Below are 21,384 nucleotides of genomic sequence, written 5' to 3'. Positions count from 1 at the left end.
TAGGAGGCAGAAATATTTCCTTTAAAAATACCCATCTCTACTGAGTCAGAGATGGTGGTTGCAATCCATGTTATCTTAATTGAGTTTTTAAAGGCAATAGCGATGCCTCCACCCACTTTAGAGCCTCTCATTTAATCAGTTTGTAATTCTCCCGGATAGCTAGAGCAATAGCTGGGATGTTGGATGGATTGAGCCAGGTTTCTGCCAGGGAACAGATGTCTGGGGACTGCGAAGTAATAAGATCCCATATCTCATTTGAGTGTTTGGCAAGAGATCTAACATTACAAAGGAGGCATTTAAGGTCCATCCTAGTATGTATGGGGTGGAGACCGGTCTCCGCCTGGGTCCAGGGATCATAGTTACTCTGGAAGTGACATTCGGGGCAGGCTACAGGGCCGTCAAGGTTTGGGGGAAAGCTGTTAGGGCACAGAAGTTCTTGGGGGGGTTCTAACTTGATTCTGCACTCTTAGCATGTGGAGGGATGCCGCTGAATAATGGTGAAAGTAAGGCCTAGTATGCTCAATCCTGGGAGAAGCAGGGGTCCTGCCTCCTGGCGACGCCCATGCGTGGATGGGAACAGACGGGCTTGCCTTTAGCGTGCCCTGGGCGCGCCGGCAGCAAGCCCGCAGTGCGCCCCACCTGGCATCGGCTTTTATGGTCGATCGTGCTAGAGTGCTAACAGCTGCCCCGTCCACATCGGAAATGCTTCTAACGCTTTCTCCACACAATCAGCTGCTGCAGCTGCGGCGGATCAGAAAACGATGTAGTAACTCAGCATGTTATTGAGGGCTGGCTTAGGGTTTCAGATACAAGTTAAACTATTGCTATTATGGCATTATTCAGAGCCAGGGCCGGACTAGCTGTAGCGGGCACTGGGGGATTTCTCAGTGGGCTGGAAGGGTGAGTGACGGAATTGGGCCGGTGGGGGCTGTTTTTAGTACAGGGGTACGGTTTTGCAGCAGTGCCCCCCTCCAGCCCACTGTGGAAATGTGCCTTTTAATGAGCACACCGGTGCAGGGGTCACCCTTCTCTGTCCACGGGTCCATAGACCAACAAAATAGAGATTGGAACTAAAGCTGGAATTCAAATAACAAGTTTATTAATCATTCATGAGCGGGACTACGTCCACACAGCACTCTCAAGTGCTGCCTGAGGTAGTGCATTGAATACACAGACCATGGCGCTTATATACAGAGTTTGTTTCAGCGTAAGCATGTAGTTACAAATCGACAGTACAAGCCTACACAGGAATAGTTACAGCCAGACATGGGCAGATGGGTAATCACTTAGTCAGCAAAGTGGGAGGGAGGGAGAACAGAACTGTTTACAACAGCACAAATGATTGACAGTTACATCTTTAACCAGGTGCATTTTAGCAGCTACAGGCCTTTCCTCAGCACGTACATTGCTTTGGCTCAGTACAGAAGGAGTTAACTAAAGCTGATGACACAAGAAGAATAGAAGAGCAAGCAACAGTGAACACAGAAGAATTTCATAGCTAACAAAATGGATGCCACAACCAAGATGGCTTCAGCCTATGCTAACGGAAATTATTTCAGATTACCACACCACAACCCCCACCCCTGCGGCCAGTCCGACTCAATTGCCAAGGCGAGTTTGCATTCCCAGTCTGGCCTTGTTCAGGGACCGAGGGTGGAGGAAATAAATATTGTGCTCATCCTTCAACAAACTTACAGTCTTGTGATTAGGACTGCCTGCTCATTATAATGATGTCCCAGACATTACAAAAATTAGAAGTCACCTAAAGTCTATTTTCAGCACTTATCTGCGCATACTTAGAACAGCAAATATAAATAGAAAGCATTTTTAATTGTGTTCTAAGGCACCCTGAATGATCCATGATGATAATTAAACATAACAAAGACAGAAAAGTCACATTACAAATGAATACATATGTTTTTATTTATAACCCAATTTAGTGTCAAGCCGAGGCCTTTGCAGACGCTTTAAACAACATATGGCTGGTATTTTTCTTTTGCAATCCTACTTTATTTTTATTTTCATGCAATGCATTCTCACACTAGGGCAGTGAAAGTAAAATCCAAATGTAAGGAATAGGCAGAGTGGGGGGCCACGGGGTACTGGAACCCAAAAAAAACTAAGCCTTATCAAACAGTTTACAAAGGTATGTAAATATGCAAATGGTCTTTCAAAGACCTATGAAAAACTCGGGCATGCCAGAGATAAGACTCCAGACACTGCCCAGCCGAGCCCACAGAAGCTCAAGCTGCAGCAGCTCGGCTGAGATACACGACGGAGGGAATCTGAAGCCCTTTCGGCCCTATGGGCGTTGCACCCCTGGGTGCCATATTGTTGCCACGGGAGGCAGGCTCCTTTCTTCCCTGCTGCAGTAACAGACGGCCACAAGAGAGCGCACGGCACTCTCCGTGCCTGCCTAGGCTTCTCTATGGTCCTCACACAGGACTCGCTTCTTGCCCAGCTTTGTGGGACAGCTGCTGGCCCTACACTTTCCTTTTCCATCGTTGGAGGGTATATCTGCTATCTAGCGGGCATCCTCTGTCAATTGCCTGCACTTGTCACGATCACCAGTCAGCCTCAGGTCATTTCCGGGTACGGGGAGCTGACCTGACTTGGCAGTCTTTCTTTTGGCTGTGCTGCACTGCGCTCTCTCTTTCCAGCAATAGACACTTGCTGTGTTGTTGTGGGGTTGAAAGGAGAAGCAACCTAAACACCTCACTTCCTAGCGGAGACATCCTCTATCTTCAGCCTGTGACCACAAGGTGGCGGCCACGGCAGTCATTTTGTTTTAGCCTTTTGCCGTGGCAGCGGGGCCAACATTCAGCTCTGGCACGCCACTTTGACTTTACCACGGTACACCTTCACGGGACGGGGAGGAAGCGCTGTCTGGGGTTTGGCACCACACAGCATATGCCCACCCCGTCTGGTACAGCTCTGATGGTTGTGGTGCCACCTTATCAGCACTGGGGCAACACCATCCACTGTATGGCACCACCTCGCATGGGCCTCATGGGCCAGAACGGAGACCATCGTACCTGGTAGACCGAGAAGAGAGTTGATGCGGCATGCAGAGTCCAGTCCACCTAGTTGCCAATGTAAAGTTGTGGGCCCTAGGCCCACATGATAAATAAAGTAATGACATTGACACTAGTGTGGTGGGTACATAACTGGTCACAAGCACATGAACACAGGCCCTTTTATTATGAAGATGCTTCGGCACCTGCAGATGCAGGTTTTAAACTTCCCCTATGAATGAGTGACAAAAGGAAACTATTAGAGGGTGTCTGAAATGCCCCCATCGATTTAGCCACTTCAGTATCCATTTTCATCTTTTCTAGTGTTCATTTACTCGTGGTCCAAAAATATATTCTTTATCAAAAGGAGCATTTAATATTGTTTGTTGGACTTTTGGTTTAAAACCAGGGATAAGCAGCCATGTGTATCTTCTGAGGAGAATGCTGGTGTTGACTCTTCTGGCTGCAGTGCCAGCAGCATCTAGTGCACACCTGATGGAGGAGTTTGAGATTAGTTTCCCCTCCTGCACGAATCGTTGTCCTTTTTTCTTGTGTTCCTCTGGGAGGTATTGTATTAATTCTTCCATTTCGTCCCAGTGGGCTCTATCATAACCGGCAAGCAAACCTTGTGTGTTAGCAATACGTCAGTGTTTGCTGATTGAGCAGCCACTCTTTTGCCTGAGGCATATATTAATTTAGATTCTTTGTCTGGAGGTGGTGCATCAGCTGAATTTGCTCTTTTACGAGCATTAGACACTACTAAAGAATCTAGTGTAAGCTGACCTCTAATAAATGTTGGGTCAGATGGTGGGGGTTTGTATTTTTTGTCAACCAAAGGTGTTATAATGTGTGCTCGTGCAGGGTCCTTAAAAATAACCTCTGCATGATGCCTTATGCCTTTTAAGATTGGGAGAGACTGTGATGCTTTATGTGTAGCCCCTAATGTTTGAAATAGAAAGTCTTCTTCTAACGCTTCTTTATGTAATGTGACCCCATGGTATGAAGCTGCTCTGGCTATTAACTCCTGATATGAGGTGTTGTCCTCAGGAGGTGAAGGTTTTACAGGATAGAGATCAGAATCTGTGTCTCCTGTAGGGTATACATTGTAGTCCTGCCATGGGTCTGGTGGTGCTTCATAGATGTCATCCCCTCCATCTGCATCAGGGTCTGTGTGAGGAGAACCATGAGGTGTAATGTTTAAAGGGTTTCCTGGTGAATAAGATATTAATGGTATAGGTGAAGATGGTGGTGGTGGGGAAGGAGCAATATGCTGAAAAGGACTGGTAGAAATGTCCTTGTTCAAAGGAATTTTATATACAGTGATCTTTAAAAAACAAATCTTAATTTTGGAGGGTGGGGGTAGCGCAGGTTTTATGATGCACCCATCATCTGGATGAAGAACTTGTCTTGAACCGGAAGGCTTTAGTTGTGCTTTCGGTGCCGACCTGGAGACAGGGCCCTGGAAGCAGAATCTAGGTGCCTACCATGGCCAGATGGCAATAGTGGCCCAGAAGCCTTTTGTTTGGTGGAAGCAGGTTTTTGTGTAGGCAAAGGGGTTTGGGTACTCACGGCACCTTGACCAGCTGGAACATCATGGGACTCCAGTTTGATTTTGAGTTCAGATTCGAAGTCTCAGAGAGAAAAAGTTTCTTCCTCTTCGGCTGCTGTTGCTTCCACATCTTCCTGTTCGATATCTTGTTCTCTGTAGATAATGGGAGTGTCCTCAATGCTCTGCCTCTCTTTTTGTCGAGCCTAACGGTCTCCCAAGGTCTTCTTGGATCGAAGCGACCGACGGGCATCATAATGTTCTTCTCTTTACTGTGGGGGTGGATTACAGACTTTGTGCAGGTTGTGCGTGGGTACTTAGAGTGGCACTGAGGGCAGAACTGAAATGGAGTCTGTTCCATCAGCAGATTACTCAACAAAGTTCTTGTCAAGTGGAGGTTTCGTTGAACAGGCTAGAGATGATGAAATGTGTTCGAACCAACACTGATGAGGGAAGAGTGAAATGCGGAATGAAGGGCAGCCGAAAAAAGGTCTCAAACCGGAGCGCTGCAATACATGCCCAAACCCGATGGCGGAAAGAAAACAGTAGAGTCGATGCCCATGCGCAGTATGACCAAAAAGAAGAGTTACCTTACCTCATTGCTCGAAAAGACTTCTTCAAAGAAAAACAACTTGCAAACATCCAGACCCAACACTAGATGGCAGGAGTATGCAAAGCATGTGTATCTACAGCTCACATGCCTCGAACAGACACTTTAGTTACAATTAACATTTGGGAAAATCATATATGCTTACTATTATTACACTTTACATTGTTGTCCTGAATCGTGGCTAAAAAGCTCTTTGCATGCATTCCCGGCATGACATACATATTGTCTTGCATACAATCACAAAGCTCTGAAACTCTGAGATGCACCAGACATCTGCAGCATAAAGTGAGGTCAAAATATCTGCTCAGCAAACAAACGGATACTTAAAATTAATGTTGGTGTTCATACAAATAGTTAGAATTACAACAATACCTTTTATTTTACTGAAATGCAATCAAGTTACTTGTCACAGAAATATAGGGGAAAAAACTATTCAGGTCGCACATTGCTGAACTCGGTACATATTTCTATGTATAACTGGAGGCATGTAACAAGGTGTAAGAGACTGCCTTGATTTGATATGTATATTTTCTTTCCGGCCACTGTGCATGTGACCAAGCGTACAATCACTTCTGTATAACAAACCGTGTTCAAATATATTCAAGATCCTAAACTACTCCAGGTCATGCATCAATTTATGATTTTTATGGTTATCCTTCCTCTTAAATTGAGCTAAAACCTTGATGAACTTATTAAAATTACCCCAAGGTTAGTCAAATGCATCAAATAATCCCCAAATCAATATATAACAGACTGAGGTTGAAACATGAATATTTTGTCTAGGTATATATTATATGTATAAGCCTTCCTACTGAATGTTTGCCAGTGGTTCCAAAGCACATATTTCACAGAAAAGCGGTATAAATGAATTATTCCCTATACTTTATAGTGAAACAGATGACACTCAAATTCTTTAAATCTTTCTAAAGAGTGCTACAATCAATTTATAAATCATGTGATATGGAAAAAACACACAAGTAATGTGGGCCTATATTGCCAGCTCTGGGTTCGGGTGACATTCATAAACCCTTTTCTCTTAGGTCATGTGGTACACTGCACAGTTACCCATTATGTATGTATATTTGCATGTATGTAACCATCTTTGTAAAATCATTTTTTTCATAAATTAGCTATCTGCATCTAATCTATTACAGATAGAAGGCCATTTTTGGTTCTAAAACAATAAAGAAAAAAAATGACCTATTATTTTGGTTTTTGAAACAACCAACCCAAAGAGGCAATGTCGTTTACCTCAGTATGACCGTCTATGATGGACAAAGTGCTTAATCTGAACATATAAAGCAGTGTTAATCAAATAGTAAAACAGGGTATTGACATTTTTTGTTTTGGTCTCAGTATCACTTTGGTCACTTTTTCATAGTTTGCCAACTACAAACTTTATTGAAGTACAACATTTTCGTCTTTCATTCTAGCTTTTATTAGTACAGAATACTAAGATACCAATTGCACTTTTGTGGTCCTTAAACCTTGGTTAAACTGTGATGATGTGGATGTTAAATTAAGAAAATTTAAGAAACCAAACAGATTTAGCATATGCCTTATAATCGCCTATGCCTTAGAACGCATAGCATATGCCTTATAAATGCATATTTATGGAATGCGGTCAAGCTGGATACAGGAAAATGAATAAGATGGGTGTAAATAGCAAAGGCCTTGTGGGCCACAGCTAAGGTAGGTTTTCTTGAATGCTCTGATAATGTGGGTTGGAGTTTCTTCTGTGGATAAATAATTCTCCTGGATAGCGGGGTAGACCTTGAAGTAGAAGTGTAGGTTTTCCGAACTCAGTTTTCAAAATCAGCTTACTGCTGTAACTGCGCTACCCAATGCTGCATAAAGTCAGATCGACTAAGGATTCTTACTTTGTGAAATATAGGGAATAAAAACAAAATGTACACACACTTTTGGTTCCAAGTTTTGTCTACCCAAAAGTAACTACAAAAATGTAGATCACATCTTATAGATGTCAATGAATGAGTGTTTACATTGCTCGATTAGCTGGATCTTTGGAATGTACGAGTTGTTTCTGCTGAAGTTGGCAAACATGAGACATGATTAAGGAAAGCATACATGTAAAGAAACAAAAGTTTTATGAGCACAGATTTAGGAATTAACGGAAGTGGAGAAATCAAACCCCTTTGTAGTGCATTTATACTTTTGGGAAACAGCTTTACTTGAGAACAGAATATTAAAGGAAGAGGTTTCAAAGCTCAGAGATTGTGTGAAGAGAAAAGAGAAAGTTTTGCTGAGTAAATACCAGAACACAGTGACGAATGTAAGAATGAGTCAAGTATCAGAAACAATAGGCACATTTATACGGAGGGTTTTGAGCTTGTTTGCACTTTGGCATCTACGCTGAGTTCAGTGCTTCAGCAATTCCAGCACATGATTGTGAGCTATTATTGGAGAATTCAATGTAACCCTTCCAGTCCCTAACAGTATGCCGAAAACCAAACTTATAAATGAGAACTGTTCAGACAATGCTATCATTTTTGTCCTGACATCTTCTAATTTTGCGCTGCCAAGTCCATATAATTAGTGCGGTCCAATAATAATGTCAAAAGTATGTGACTCTTCTGAAATTGAGGGATGTCCATCAGTCATCCTAAAGAAATGAAGGGAATAAGGTTTATGAGTGAAATGCTTAACAGCAATCTTCAACGGCATATACAACATTACATTTTTCATATATTATTATTCAGTGAAATAGGCACTACATTATCCATCACTAAACAATAACATAGGTTAATTTCAGCTTGGATTAGCCAAGCAGGTGCCATTTAAAGCAAAAAAAACTTTTGTACACAGGCAACAAACTCCCTAACCAAGAGTTTTTTTCTGTATACCAACAATAACTGCCCCGAGACACATGCAGTTTTCTCCATGAACTTTAGGATCATTTTTCATTTTTTTCTGCTTTTATCCGTCATGCATCACATGACAGACATGGGCAGATAAAATAAACGACGGACGCCCTGCCATTATGACCCCGTGGTACTGTGGCTGAATGATCACAAGAAAACAGGTTACTATTAGTGGAGCCTGTGGAGACACCGGCGATGGTAACCCAGAGATTCCCCTGACTCTGAATAGAGTAGAGGAGCCACAGGTTTAGCAGGGCAGTTTACAGCATTCCTCCGGGTAGACCAAATCCTATGAGGCCATAAAGCTACTGCCGACATACCATGTAATGTGATCACTCACAAAGTTTGCCACCAGACAACAAAAACAGGAATGCAGAGTAAATGTTCCATAAATGTCCTAATGAAGGCCCACTAAACTAGCTTTGAGTCTAAAATACCTGAGCCCATAAAAGTTCTGATGAAGGCCCACTAAAGAAGGGTCATAGCCAAAACTCACAAAAGACAAAACTAATGTGCATTTAGGTAGTACCTCAAATAAAACAAGATAAAGGCACCAAATCGCACCTTCACCAGCTGGGATTTATGAGCCAGTGTATGAAAAAATATATTCTGACACCATTTTAATTCCTGTGTCAAAATATCTATGTTGGACTCAAAGAAAAAATCCTTTCATTAATGGTTACTCGGGGAAGTGTAAAGTTTGGCATTTTTTCATTTATAACCACCATAATTAATAGGAGCACTAAAGTCATTGTAATGATTTGTTTTCTCAGTAAAAACAAAAGCACACACCAGCACATTGTAATATGTAGTGCACAAATACATTAAAAAAGAATCCCATGAATTATATGTATGAAATATCTTTGCACTGGGGTCTGAAAGTGTGCTGTGAATGTTTTTCGTTTTCTTATGCAGATTTACAAAACGCTAAGAAAAACTATAAATAGGGATCTCACTCACATCCCTATTACATTGCCAATGTATTCCTCTTCAGGAATTGACCATGATCTATTAGGGAATAAAATGGGCATCATCAGCTAGTATTTACACTGAAAAATTAGACAACGGGCTCCCAAGGTGTAAGCTCATTACCAAATGGTATTAAACGTTGGAAGAGATTATGGCCAGGGACATGACTTACGGTGTCACCCTACGATTTGCTTAACTGCAGTTAATCTGCAATAACACATGGCTCTGTGAATGAATACTAGTGGCATCAAGATAAGTGGAGCATAAACGGAGGTGCTACTCATGAGCTGGAGCCAAAGGCTCCTAAATAGTGACAAGTTCCCTCAACCTCATATACTAATCAGCATTTCAACTTCTTTAGATAATAAACCGAACAATTTCGGAGTCACCTGAGGTGCAGAGCTTACTTTTGTGTCTGTAGCATTTTGAAACATTTGAAACCGATACATATATCGAACAAAAAAACAACACAAAATTTAAATGGTGGTTTAGTCAATTCAAAACTTGATTATAATAATGCTTTTATCATTAGAATTACAAAGCAGCCAGTGGCTCAGCTGCAAAATGCAAAAACACACATGGCAGAAGGAAGGCATCCTCAAATCAGGAAAATATAACATGTCACAGGGTTAAAGTCGTTACATTGACTACCAGTAAGCAGGGAAATTACATTCAAAGTGTCATACCTGGGCCCGTATTATAAACAGGGTGCACTGTCCCAGGTTGCGCACGACGCACCTTTACACAGGTGCACCATGCATAAACAGGAATAGTTCGCCCTCTTACTACCCAGTAAGGGCAGCATATTATTTGAGGATGCACCAGATGTTTGAAGCAGCTGGTCCTCTTTCTCTGTGCATGCGGTACCCACCTGCAGTTCAAAGAGGAGTTAGAGATTCAGGAGGATGCAGTGAGTGGCTGTACCCACATGGAGGGGGATATCTGGGGTCCACGGGACCCCTTAAAATCCTTTTAGAGGGCTACCCTCAGGAGACGCACTGACTGTATACCACATCTTGGTTTCTTTGCCTCCACACCCACTTCCATCATATAGCTCACAGGCAAAGTGATTCCCTCATTTGCTTGTGGCTAAGCCCCATGCAAATGAGGGAATGGCCAGCTAGAATAGCGCTTGTGCTAGATGTATATCGGACCTATATGTATTACAGGATAGGGCACACAAGTGTGTGTGCCTTATCCTGTAATACTACAGTGTCTGGTGGGGTGCACAAAACAGGCGCACACGTCTGCTGCGCCCCCAGGGTCATTTGTAAAACAGCCTTTGGTACTGAAGTGTATTAAGTTAAATGCCCCACTGAGTCTGTGAAAAATGTTAACAGATATTGTTTCACTCATAATCTTTGGTCAGGGAGTCTACATCTTTAATATATTTCTAGAAACAAACATAAATGGGAATAGGACTATAGGTTTGCAGTTATAGTCATGGATGTTTGTGGAGGGATCATAAATTACAAAGGAACTAGTAATCGATGTCCTTCTGTGTTAAAAGTATTGGAAAATGCTGACTAGTTTCTTCTACATATTTGAAAGAAAAAACAAGTTGTGCTGTGGGGGCTGACTAAGTCGTTGTCTGGTAGCTTAATTGTGAAGCTATTGCAACGAAGACCACATGAAATTTAGAGAAAGTTCTTCTTTATTTCACTGTCCAAATACCTCAGAAATACAACAACTGTCATAACACGCAGGTAAGGTGGTTGACAATCCCCTCCGCAATCAAAATACATTAGAAACAAACTAAGAGGTAAGGAATGGAAGAGAGTGGAGAAAGAGGACGAGGACAGGGAAAGCTGGCAAGTGAAGGAAGAGTTACAACAGGGATGAACTATCAGACTCACGGAGACCAATCAGAAGTGTTTAATCTTTTAGGAAACCACTTAGACTTTCCTTTTCAAGTAGCCTTATGGCCATGGTGAACCAGAACGAAATATTTTCGCTCAGGTACATCCGTCAAACTTCGTAGCTTCAGTCACATCACTATTGTGGGTTAGCTGTTCTCAGCTGATGGCACAGCCCCAAGAGCGCACTGGCTGATGCTTGAGCACACTATGAGTAAATCAAATGATCGGTCTGGCCTATTTTTGCAGCACCATATAGGAGGTTATTACACTGCTGATTTAGTCACCTTTTGTCACATAACAATAGGGTATACCCAGTACACAGCTGGACCTGGGCCAATAGTAGAACGTACAACGTATTAAGAATGAATCGAGACATTTTTACAATATCAACGGTTGCTCAAAGGTGCGAGGGTGAGGACCTTTGAGCAACCATTAATATTGTAAACATTTTTTGATTAATTCTTAATACAAACCTTTTGCATAACCAAGATACCCTGGTCGTTGTCTATATCAATATGTGTTGGGGGTTCATTAATGTTTGATTTTTAACTTTATGATTTAGTCACCTAGACATGACTACTTTAGTTTTTTGTGCCTTACACATTATTAAAATAAATAAAAACATCTTTATATCTGTGGGCTTGGAAACTAATGAATGACAGCACCTATATAGCACACAGCTACTTTGAGTGTCCTGGCGCTGAAATGAGAGCACAACCTATTAAATTCAACCGGTCGGCCATAATGAACAATTGTTTCAGAACTTTAAAGCCTCTCATTCGCATTAGCAAGGGGGATGTCAAGACCTAAATTCTTCTCTATATGAAGAAGCTATTCTGCTCCCTAAGATGTAGCCCTTGCAAATACCCTTCCTTGGCGCCCAAAAGCAAGTACCTGCCCGTTTCCACTATTTAGAACACTGGTGGATTATACATTATTTAACTATCTTGCCTGGAATAGAGAACCATAGATACCTGGGTCCTGGATATCATGAAGAAAGGGCAGATTGCAATTTCGAAGCAGATCTACTTTATTTCCAGCAGGATGTTTCCCCAGTGTGTGACAAGGAAGGAAGAAAGGAGGACTATTTTGAAGTAACTCTTTGGTAAAGAAAAAAGACAGAGGCTTAAGACATACTCTAGATCTAACCTTTGGAAACATGTTTACGTAAACTCTAAGATGCTGTCTCTGCAGCATCCAGAAAGGTAACTGGCTATGTGCAGTAGACTTCTGAACAAAAACAATTCGGACATTTCAGAACCATGCTACTTAAGCACTTGCAGGGCCTACCATTCAGCCTGAACTATGCTACACGAGTTTTGTTTGACTGCATAGCAGTAGTAGCTGCTAATGTAAGGAGGAAACGCATCGTAGTGCGCCTCTACCAGGATGGCAGGCTAATTAGGTCACTTCTCCATGAACTAGAGCTTTTGGTGAATTTTGAGAAGTCTTCCTTGATATGTACAAAAAAGGATGACCCCCGGCCCTTTGCTGGAGCCTGGGAGTCAACCCCCTGCAGGCAAACCTCCCCCTCCCCCACACTTTTCCACCCCTCCTCCCAAAAGAGGGGCTCCCATCCGTGGCTCTCCCATCCATGCCGCCACCCTCCGCGCTTTACCTTCACTGCCATCATGCTCAAACTGGCTCAGTGCTACAATGTGGTACACACACCTATCAATGACCCCCCCACTCTCAGCGAGGAGGACTGGAGCCTTGCTTTGGTCACATGATTCGGACATAAGTGCATGGACCACACTGTTTTCCTACAGTCCCTTCCGTCCTTACTGCAGACAGTGCTTCTGTCCCATGGTCTTTATGTTTCCTATCCTTGATTCGTGCTCTTCGAATGGGGTCTGTGCTACATGGTTGATTTCTGTAGCTATCTTGTTTGTCAACATGGGAGAGCCCAGCAATTTCTGACACTCGTCGTTCAGATCCTTGTATCAAAACCCAATCGTACTCTATGGCTGTACTGTTGTTTTATATCTGCAAAACCTTAATTAGGAATTGAGGCAAGACAGTATATAGATTAATTAGGCAAGTTATTCTACAACCCCGTACGACTGGACGTTTGTGATTAAAAATATTAGTATAGGCTGTATCACAAAATTAAAGAGTGGTCGCTAAAGGTCAGTATGCAATTTGTGACCATCTTTTGCGACCGATATTTTGATACATCTGACCATGGATCTCTAACATATTGTGTCAGAAACTTTTGCGCCAAGGTATTATGAGAAAATCTGACTCTGCAAGACTGTGAGAGGACAGTCCAATATGATAATGTACCACATAGTGTTCCGCAAAATTATATGCCACAAAATATGGGCGTAAGGCCTCAGCATATTTTATCACACAATCCCCTATATCCATAAAATACAGTGAATGAAGTAGCAAAGAGTCTGCTCATGTGCCTTTAGGAAGCTGGCAAGTAAAAATTGTGACATATGCCTTAGGAGCATTATTATTACACCGAAAATGCCTCTATAATATCAGTATATTACGCCACAAAACGACTTGAAGACCCCGAGACTGTTGTCCTCAAAACTTCATAGTGAAGATTTTGGTGCTAGGTACAAACAAATACTATGACTGTCAACAGAATATAATATGTCAACATGTCCTCAAACTATTATGCCCTAAATAATTCCCTCTCAGTAATGTATTGCAGAATCCAACAATACTATGTATTGGTATACTGTGCAAAAGAGTATACCATTTTTTTTTAAACTTTTTTATTTGTGCATAATTATACAATAAGCAATTATTACAATTCATTATGCATAAAAATCAATAAAGAAATAAAAAAAAGACATTCAGAAAAATATTGGAAAAAGTATATAAATTATGCACATTTTGTTTGTTTACCCCACCCCACTCCCCTTCCGCTCCTAACCCCACCCTCCCCACCCATAAGGAGATGGACTCCTTCGAATTATTATTAAATCAGGAAAAGCTTCGCTAATACTTCTCGAGCCATCTAGTCAGTGGTGCCCAAATTTTTAAGCCTTTAGTCCGGGCCCGCAATCCCCTCTTTTCATAGATCAGCTCTCTCGAAATTATAGTTTGCCAATAGACGAGAAAGCCATTGATGGAAACTAGGGGGGGTTGGATCCAACCATGCTGAAGCCAGACAAACGCAGTATCGCCATACCTATAAACACAAGTTTTTCTCCTGGCTTCCCTTGTAATTGCGGAGCTACCCTAAGTCCAATCAAAGACGAACAGAGAATATAATCGACCCCTAGCACCTCCTTAAAGAAGTTAGAAATTCCCTGTTTCAAACTATTTAAAGAGTTACATGAATTAAAAATGTGATCTAGATCCGCCTTTAACAGTGCACATCGGGTACATTGAGTTCCTTTTCCTGTCCCCCATTTAGAGATTTTTTGGGGGGTATAATAAAATGAAAAACAGGATTTGTAATATTGTGCCTGGACTCGAGCTGGAATTAAGATTTTCTGCGCTAATTCGACTGAATAAAAAAATTAATTTTCCTGAATGCCTATCTCTGTTTTCCATTTGATTGCTCGAGCCTCCATGTCATCCGGCTTTAATTAATTAAAATAGCTGTAAACGACCCCATTAGAAACCGATCTATTTTTCCTTAACCTATCTATCATCTCGTTATTGGCGAAGCCAATTGACCCTCCTCCTTTTTTGCCTAGAAAATCTCAAATCTGGAGGTATTTATAAAAGTCTCTCCAATCCAAATTATGTAGCTCCTTAAGGTTATCAAAGCTAGCTATGTCGGTTAAAGAATAGAAATAGACAAGTTTGGACAGGCCAGCATCACACCCTCTTTTAATGATAAAATCTTGAAATATTTCTGGCAGATTAGGATTATTGTCTATTGGTGTGTAGTGATTCAGTCGGCCCAGCCCTAGCAGATTCCGAACTAATCTCATAATTGTGTGCCCACCTATTAATGATTTAAAGCGAATCTCCTTGTAGTGGCTGTCATTCAGGAATCTCCATAGCCACCCCCATGCGTCTTTGCCCATTATAAGTTCTATAGACGTAGGAATGTCCTCAATGATACTATTTATTGGCTTTTAAGATATGAGGGTTAGATTACATAGTATGGTAGTGGCCCAATAGTGTAATCTAATATTTGGTAGTGCCAAGCCTCCCCTTTCTTTTGGTAAAGATAAAAATATGTATGCTCTCCTCGGTTTTTCATATGCCCAAATGAATCGAGAAAATAAATCTTCAATTGTTTTCAAACACAAATTAGTGAATTCTAAAGGAATTGCCCTTAAAAAATACAAAAATCTAGGGAAAAAAAGCATTTTAATTATATTGCATCTACCCATAATCGACAGGTGTAACTTATGTAGTCTCATTAATTCAGTTTTAATGATCAAAGCATCAATATAACCGTCAACACTTTTATCGACATTGGCCAGGATATCAACCCCAAGATATGTGGCCTTTTCAACCCGTCTCGCATTATTATCCATATTTATATTGCTGCAAACTATTTGGGTTTTAGTGCCATTAAGAGAGTACACCGAGAGTTGCCCAAATCTCGCCGCTTCCGCCTCAATCTCAACCATAGCTGTTTCAGGATCAGGAGTGACTATAGCAATGTCGTCGGCATAGGCCAAAGTTTTAGTTTTCCCACCCTGAGATTCGATAGGCCTAATTCTTCTGTTAATTTCAAGTTTCCGCAAAAAGGATCTATGTAAAGTGCAAACAACCGCAGCGAGCTTGGGCAGCCCTGTCGGGTACCTCTAGTTATTTCAAATGAGTCTGTGAGAACCCCATTTACAGAAAGTCTTGCTCTAGGATGAAAATATATCATTTTAAAGGCCTGTATTAGCCCTTTGCCTATACCCTCGACAGGGTCTCCCTTAAAAAAGGCCAGGAGACTTTGTCACAGGCCTTCTCAGCATCCAGCAGTATAAGTGCTGTTGGCTCTCCAGAAATGTTAGCGGCATCAAATAGTAAGATAACTCTACGGATATGATCAGTTGTGCTACGTCCTGGTATAAAACCATGTTGTCGCAGTGAGACAACCTTATGAATGACAGTAGCTACGCGAGAAGTGAGAATTTTAGAATAGATCTTACTATCAGCATTAATTAATGTAATAGGTCGATAAGAGCTAGGTTCCAGTGGTGATTAATGTTTTTGGAGAAAAACAATAATTTTTGCAAATGTCTAGGACTGCGGTGGTTTTCCTCCTTTAGGTACATGTATAATTAATTGCAACATCAAATCTTTCAACTGTGGGGCAAATGTTTTATAAATCTCTAAGGGTATATCATCCAAGCCAGTGGCTTTACCGCTCGGAAGGCTATTAATACAAAGCAAAATATCCACCCACTGGGGAAGTTCCTCTAGTTGCTGTTGATCTTCTTCGGCCAATTGTACCACTTTACCTTGATTAAGATATAAAGAAACATCTCCTGGGTTATCAGGGATATCCTCATAGTATAAATTTTGATAATATGAGTAGAACACCTTACTAATACACACTGGATCTCTAGTTCTTCCTCTCACAGGGTCATTGATCTCTGCTATTATATTCCGAGTTGTTCTTTGCCTAGCTCTAGTTGCAAGATGTTGCTCGACTTGCTCGCTACATTCATATGCCTTTTCTCACCACACCGCTAATCTATCTGCTGCTCTTTGTTATTATTTCAAGAATTGCTGACTTAGCTACCATCACTTTCATTTGTGCTTCTGCGGCGTCTCTACCATCCTGAAGTGCTACAATCAAATCTTCTGCTGCAGCCGAGCTGCCCTGCATATTATTGAACTAATGTCACTTTTCCTTATTCATAGTTAACGAAAAGCTAAGTGTTTCCCCCGTATTCCTGCTTTCAAAGTGTCCCAAACTATATCCACCCCTGCACTCCCTATGTTCTCCTTAAGAAATAGGGGTATTCGCTTCCTCATATGCTTGCAGTATTCCTCATTCAGAAGTAGCGATCGCTCAAAACTCCAATTGGACTTACCCACAATCCTAAAGCCAAATCCTTTAAGTTCTACAATTAGAGGATTGTGGTCAGCCAATATGCGCAGGGCTTTTTCAATTGAACATGCATGGAGGTTAGTATGTGATGTTAATATACAATCTAATCTTGCATGCTTGTTGTGTGGAAAGAAAAGAATGTAAAACCTGGGTCCATGGGGTTTTGCCAATTCCAGACATCAGAAAGTGCTTGCTCACGGCATAGAGTCCTAAAGGTTCTGAAGACCTTGGGTTTCCGACCATTATTAACCCAACCATTATCAAGGGCCACATTTTGACTGGCAGGCAGGTTTATATTAAAATCACCACACATGACTAGGGGTAGCGGGTAGCGGACACACAGCTAACTCATTATTTATATAATGAAATACAGTTGGATCGTCTAAAGTGCTTCCATAAATAGTGCATATTGTGATTGGATCCCCATTGTCCCTATGACATTCTGTAATTACCCACCACCTGTTCTGATCTGCTATTGTTCGATTGAATTGAATAGAGCGATCAGCTGTCAAGATTAATACCCCCCGTGTCTTAGAGTTCTAAGTTGTGGCCCCCACCAATGTATATCCAAGTGTTTCCAAAAGATGTATCTGTGCTCTTTCTATATTTGTTTCCTGCATGCATATTACATCAGCTTTTAATAACCGTAGCCCCACCGAAGCATTCTGCCGTTTTTTAATGTCGTTAAGACCACAAATATTAATTGTTGCTATACGCAATTTACTCATTAATTATGCTATTTTTCAGCCATAATAAACAAACCAAACAACCCTAATGCCCGTCCCCAGAGTGCCAACCCCTTCCCGCTCTTCCCCCCTTTCCCTCTAGACCCCCGCCCTCAGACCCCACCACCCTCCCCCCACCTACCACTGAGGTTACCTGCCGCATGATGAGCCAGGATGATGACACCTGAGCAGTAGTAGCCCCGTGCCCCTCCCCGGTCCAATCTCTCTACTTTCACAATACCTCTAAAATACCACCTTGTTAAATTCACAGCAATACACCTTATTTTGTTACCTTCTGACTTAAAGAGAGATTCGCCAAATTCAATAATCAGTAAAATGGGAAGGAGAGAGAAGAAAAAGGAGAAACTAATTTAACTATATCTCCTTAAAGAAAGAATAAGGAAAATAAAGTCACTCAGAGAGTATAGCCAAAGTCCGCTTCACATAGTTATAATCAAAAATTAGTCTTGGGGGAGGAGCCAAGATGGCGACCGGGACGGCAGCGTAGACCCCCGGCTCCGTGAGCCTCCGCATCCCGCACGGATATCCTGCCTGAGATCCTCAACTTGTGCTACGTGGTCGTGTTTCTGAAGAAGAGGGGCTCCCGACTGTGTGACTCCGAGGTTTCTAGCCGTGCTATCGCCGGAGAAAACTGCATCTGAACTTTGCGGCCTGTGCGGCCCTGGAGCCGGGACATCGAGTGGACGCCGTGGCCGGGTGGCAGTGCGACAACAGCGGCCGGTGGTGACTGGGTGGAGTCGGCCCACCGGAGCGGTGCCAAACTCGGCCTACATTTCGGCGTGGTCACTTCTACTGCCCGGTGTGGCTGACCGAGTGCATGACCGGGGGTGCAAATCTTAGATCCTCCGGTAACTGCCCCTGCCTTGCTGGTGAGCTGCCCGGCCGCCGTCCGTATCCTGCCCCGATCATTGCGGGCCGCCCCCGGATTTCTACGGGAGCTGGTCCGTGGAGGGGACGACTGTTGCCCGTGACCACGGATAGTTTTTTGTCTGCCCCCGGAACCCGGTCACCCGCGACGGGGTCATCGCGACGCCTGCCCTGGGGTCCCGGCCCCGGTGAGGGTCGGGCATACTTGGCGGCCATCTTGGGTCGATGAAGCCTACCATCCTGTCCGCTGGACCGCAGCGGGCCTGTGAGCGTACGATTTTTGGGAGTGTGGCGGCGAGATCACAGAGAGCTGAGCTGGGATACGGCGACCTCCTCGAGGCTCTTGGTACTCTTCACTCCTCCTTGGTTCATGGTTTCGTGGTCTTGGGGAGTAAGCTTGATGGTGTGGCGTCGGAGTTGGGGCAGTGGCGGCCCGCCTGTCCGCACGAACACAGAGTCTACCCACACTGCGCGCAGGAGGACGTTGTGGCGGCCCCCCCTGAGGTTAGTACACGACTGGACGCCCCGGCCAGTATGCTACAGTGTGTTCGACCTTCTGAGGGCCTGATCTGTCCCGGAGGCGTTGGACCTGAGTGGGATGTGGTGGCCTCATCCCGTGCATGCCCTCCTGCGACCCAGAGACAACTCCGGCAACTAATGTCTCTTTTGGCTGCTTCTGCCTTCCTGAACCTTGCGTGCAGTGCAGATCCTAGGGCAGCACTTGAAAGCCTGTTTCCTCACGCGGCGGACTGTGTTGATGCTCAGAGACTTCCACCCCACCTGTGTGCGTCGCTTCTCTGTCGTTGTTGGATATTCCTCTGCCTAGGAACATTGGGTATGGTGCTGGGTCAAGGGGTTGGCATGGGCAGAATTCCACTGAGTGGTCAGGGATGAGGCTGGCCCCTCGGGGGTGGTCGCCTAGTGGACGGGCGGGCTTGGGGTGGTGTGCTCTCCTGACATGGCTACTGGCACAATAGACGCATAATGCTCCCCATCGTGGTTTGAGAAGATTGTTTTTGTGCTGTTCCTTGTTCACTTTAGGGGAACCTTACCGTGCGGGAGGGAGAAGCCGGGGGTCTGTTATGAAGGCCCTCCTCCAGTTTATAAGTACTTTCTCTACCCCCCGTCTGGTGGGGGTCCTTTCCTACTTCTTTTTCCCTATTCTCCTACATTTCGGGTCTGGTTTCAGGGCGACAGGCACACTGCTGGGGGGGGGGGGGGCCGTACTCATCTGCAGAGGTGCAGGGTGGGGGGTTGGGGGAGGGGACTGTGTATTCCTTTATCTTTTTCCATGGCCTCCTTTTTCTTCTCTGATTCTTTTTGTCTTTCTTTTTCTGGGATCAGCGTGATACACCTCCTTTTGCTATGCCTCGTTGCCGTTCCATGTGTTCACAACTTCCGGGGTGTTCTTGGGGAGTTCTGGCAGGGGACTGTGGGCGCAGCTGTAGACTATGTTTTTCTCCATCCTGATGTTCTTGTGTTTGCGCCATTGACCGAATAGATTGCTGTAAATCGCTAACGTTCATAACTCTGCATATCCGTGATCGTTGTTTTAAAATTGCTTGTCACCTGATCCTTCTGCCTTGTTTCATCATAAAATGAAAACCTTTTTCTCCTGGTGCCCTACTTACGCTGTTCGCAGTATTAGTTGTACGATTTTGCTCCCTGAAGTGCTGCCTGTGTTTATACTTGTCGTTATTGCTCTGATTGCTTAGCGGCCGGCCCCGGGGGGTTGTAGGCCCATACTTGTTCTTATTGAATTGTCAATAAAGGTTTTCAAAAAAAAAAAAAAAAAAAAAAAAATTAGTCTTAAGTCATCAGCTTTATCTTATTTGTAGGCAGAAATCTCTCGCAGATATGCTTGCACCTGAATTTCAGAGACAAAGCTACGTGTAGTTCCCTTAAATATAACCTTTAAGCGAGCAGGATTCTGTAGAAAACCTGTGGCACCCAGTTGTTGAAATGGCGCAACGAGTGGTCTCATCCTCAATCTACACTCTACAGTTGCATGGGCGAAATCCAGCCAAGTAAAAAATGTGATGCCATTAACTTCTTTCTTATTTGTGGGCCTTGCAAGATCATAGAGCAGTTCCCGCAACAAAATTACCAAAATATATTAGCATAGCTCAAGGATATTGCAAGGAGGTATTGGATCGTTTAACTGCTGTTAGTGGAAAGCGATGAACTCGCTGTATTTCCTTTTCCCAGTCCCATGAATGTAAATCCAGAAAAGCTCCTTTAAAGAGTGTGATCATAAAAGTTTTAGGGTCATTCCCTTCAGCTCCCTCCGGAATACCAAGAACGCGTAGATTATTACGGCGTAGTCTGTTTTCTTGCTCCTCAACTTTGAGCATGAGGTCCTGGACTATGCTGTCATGTTCCTCACCTTGCGTTTTCAGAGTTACGAAATCCTTTTCACGATTTTCAGTACGTACTTCGACTGAGGCCATTCTGTCTGCAATCTCAGCACATCTTACCCACTTTCCTGATGGTACCCTGAAGCTTTTGCGTGGCGAGGAGCAATCTTCGGCTGTCTATCGTGACCTCCTCTTGAAAGTTCTTAATGGATTGTAGCACTTCTGACAAAGTAGGTTCGTCTTTTGAATCAGTCACCCCATCGACAGTACCTCCAGTCGGTGTATGACTCTCTTATGAACACATCGTTGGTTCTGTCAAAGTTGATAGTTGGGAAGTGGAATAATCCCATCTGAGATCCATCGTGCTGTCCTGATCAGGAGTCTCACATTTCTTATGTTGACTGGATTTCTTTCTCAACTTTTCTTTTTGTGCAGAGGGTCTCATGGATAGCTCTGGGTCTGTGCTACTATCCAAATTCTGGCTTCCACCTTCAATAGTGGCAGGTATACTTCCATCCGATATTTCAGATTCATCCGTGAGCGAATAGAATTTA

General features: G+C 43.2%; 1 protein-coding gene across 4 annotated transcripts in view; it reads right to left on the bottom strand.

Annotated features, from left to right (window-relative positions):
- Window positions 1–5,524: 5,524 nt before the first annotated feature.
- ARPIN (actin related protein 2/3 complex inhibitor) overlaps window positions 5,525–21,384 on the bottom strand; it is a 132,730-nt gene continuing 116,870 nt past the window's right edge. For all 4 annotated transcript variants that reach the window (XM_085644412.1, XM_085644413.1, XM_085644411.1 and 1 more), the window contains one exon: window positions 5,525–7,793. In XM_085644412.1, the coding sequence (XP_085500538.1) occupies window positions 7,785–7,793 (9 nt within the window). In that variant the 3' untranslated portion in view covers window positions 5,525–7,784. The remainder of the gene's footprint in view (window positions 7,794–21,384) is intronic.

Source organism: Triturus cristatus, chromosome 3_1 (assembly GCF_964204655.1).
Source record: "Triturus cristatus chromosome 3_1, aTriCri1.1, whole genome shotgun sequence".
In the NCBI taxonomy this organism is placed as follows: Eukaryota; Metazoa; Chordata; class Amphibia; order Caudata; family Salamandridae; genus Triturus; species Triturus cristatus.
Note: the sequence above shows the minus strand (reverse complement) of the source record. Positions and strands in the feature narration are given on the sequence as shown.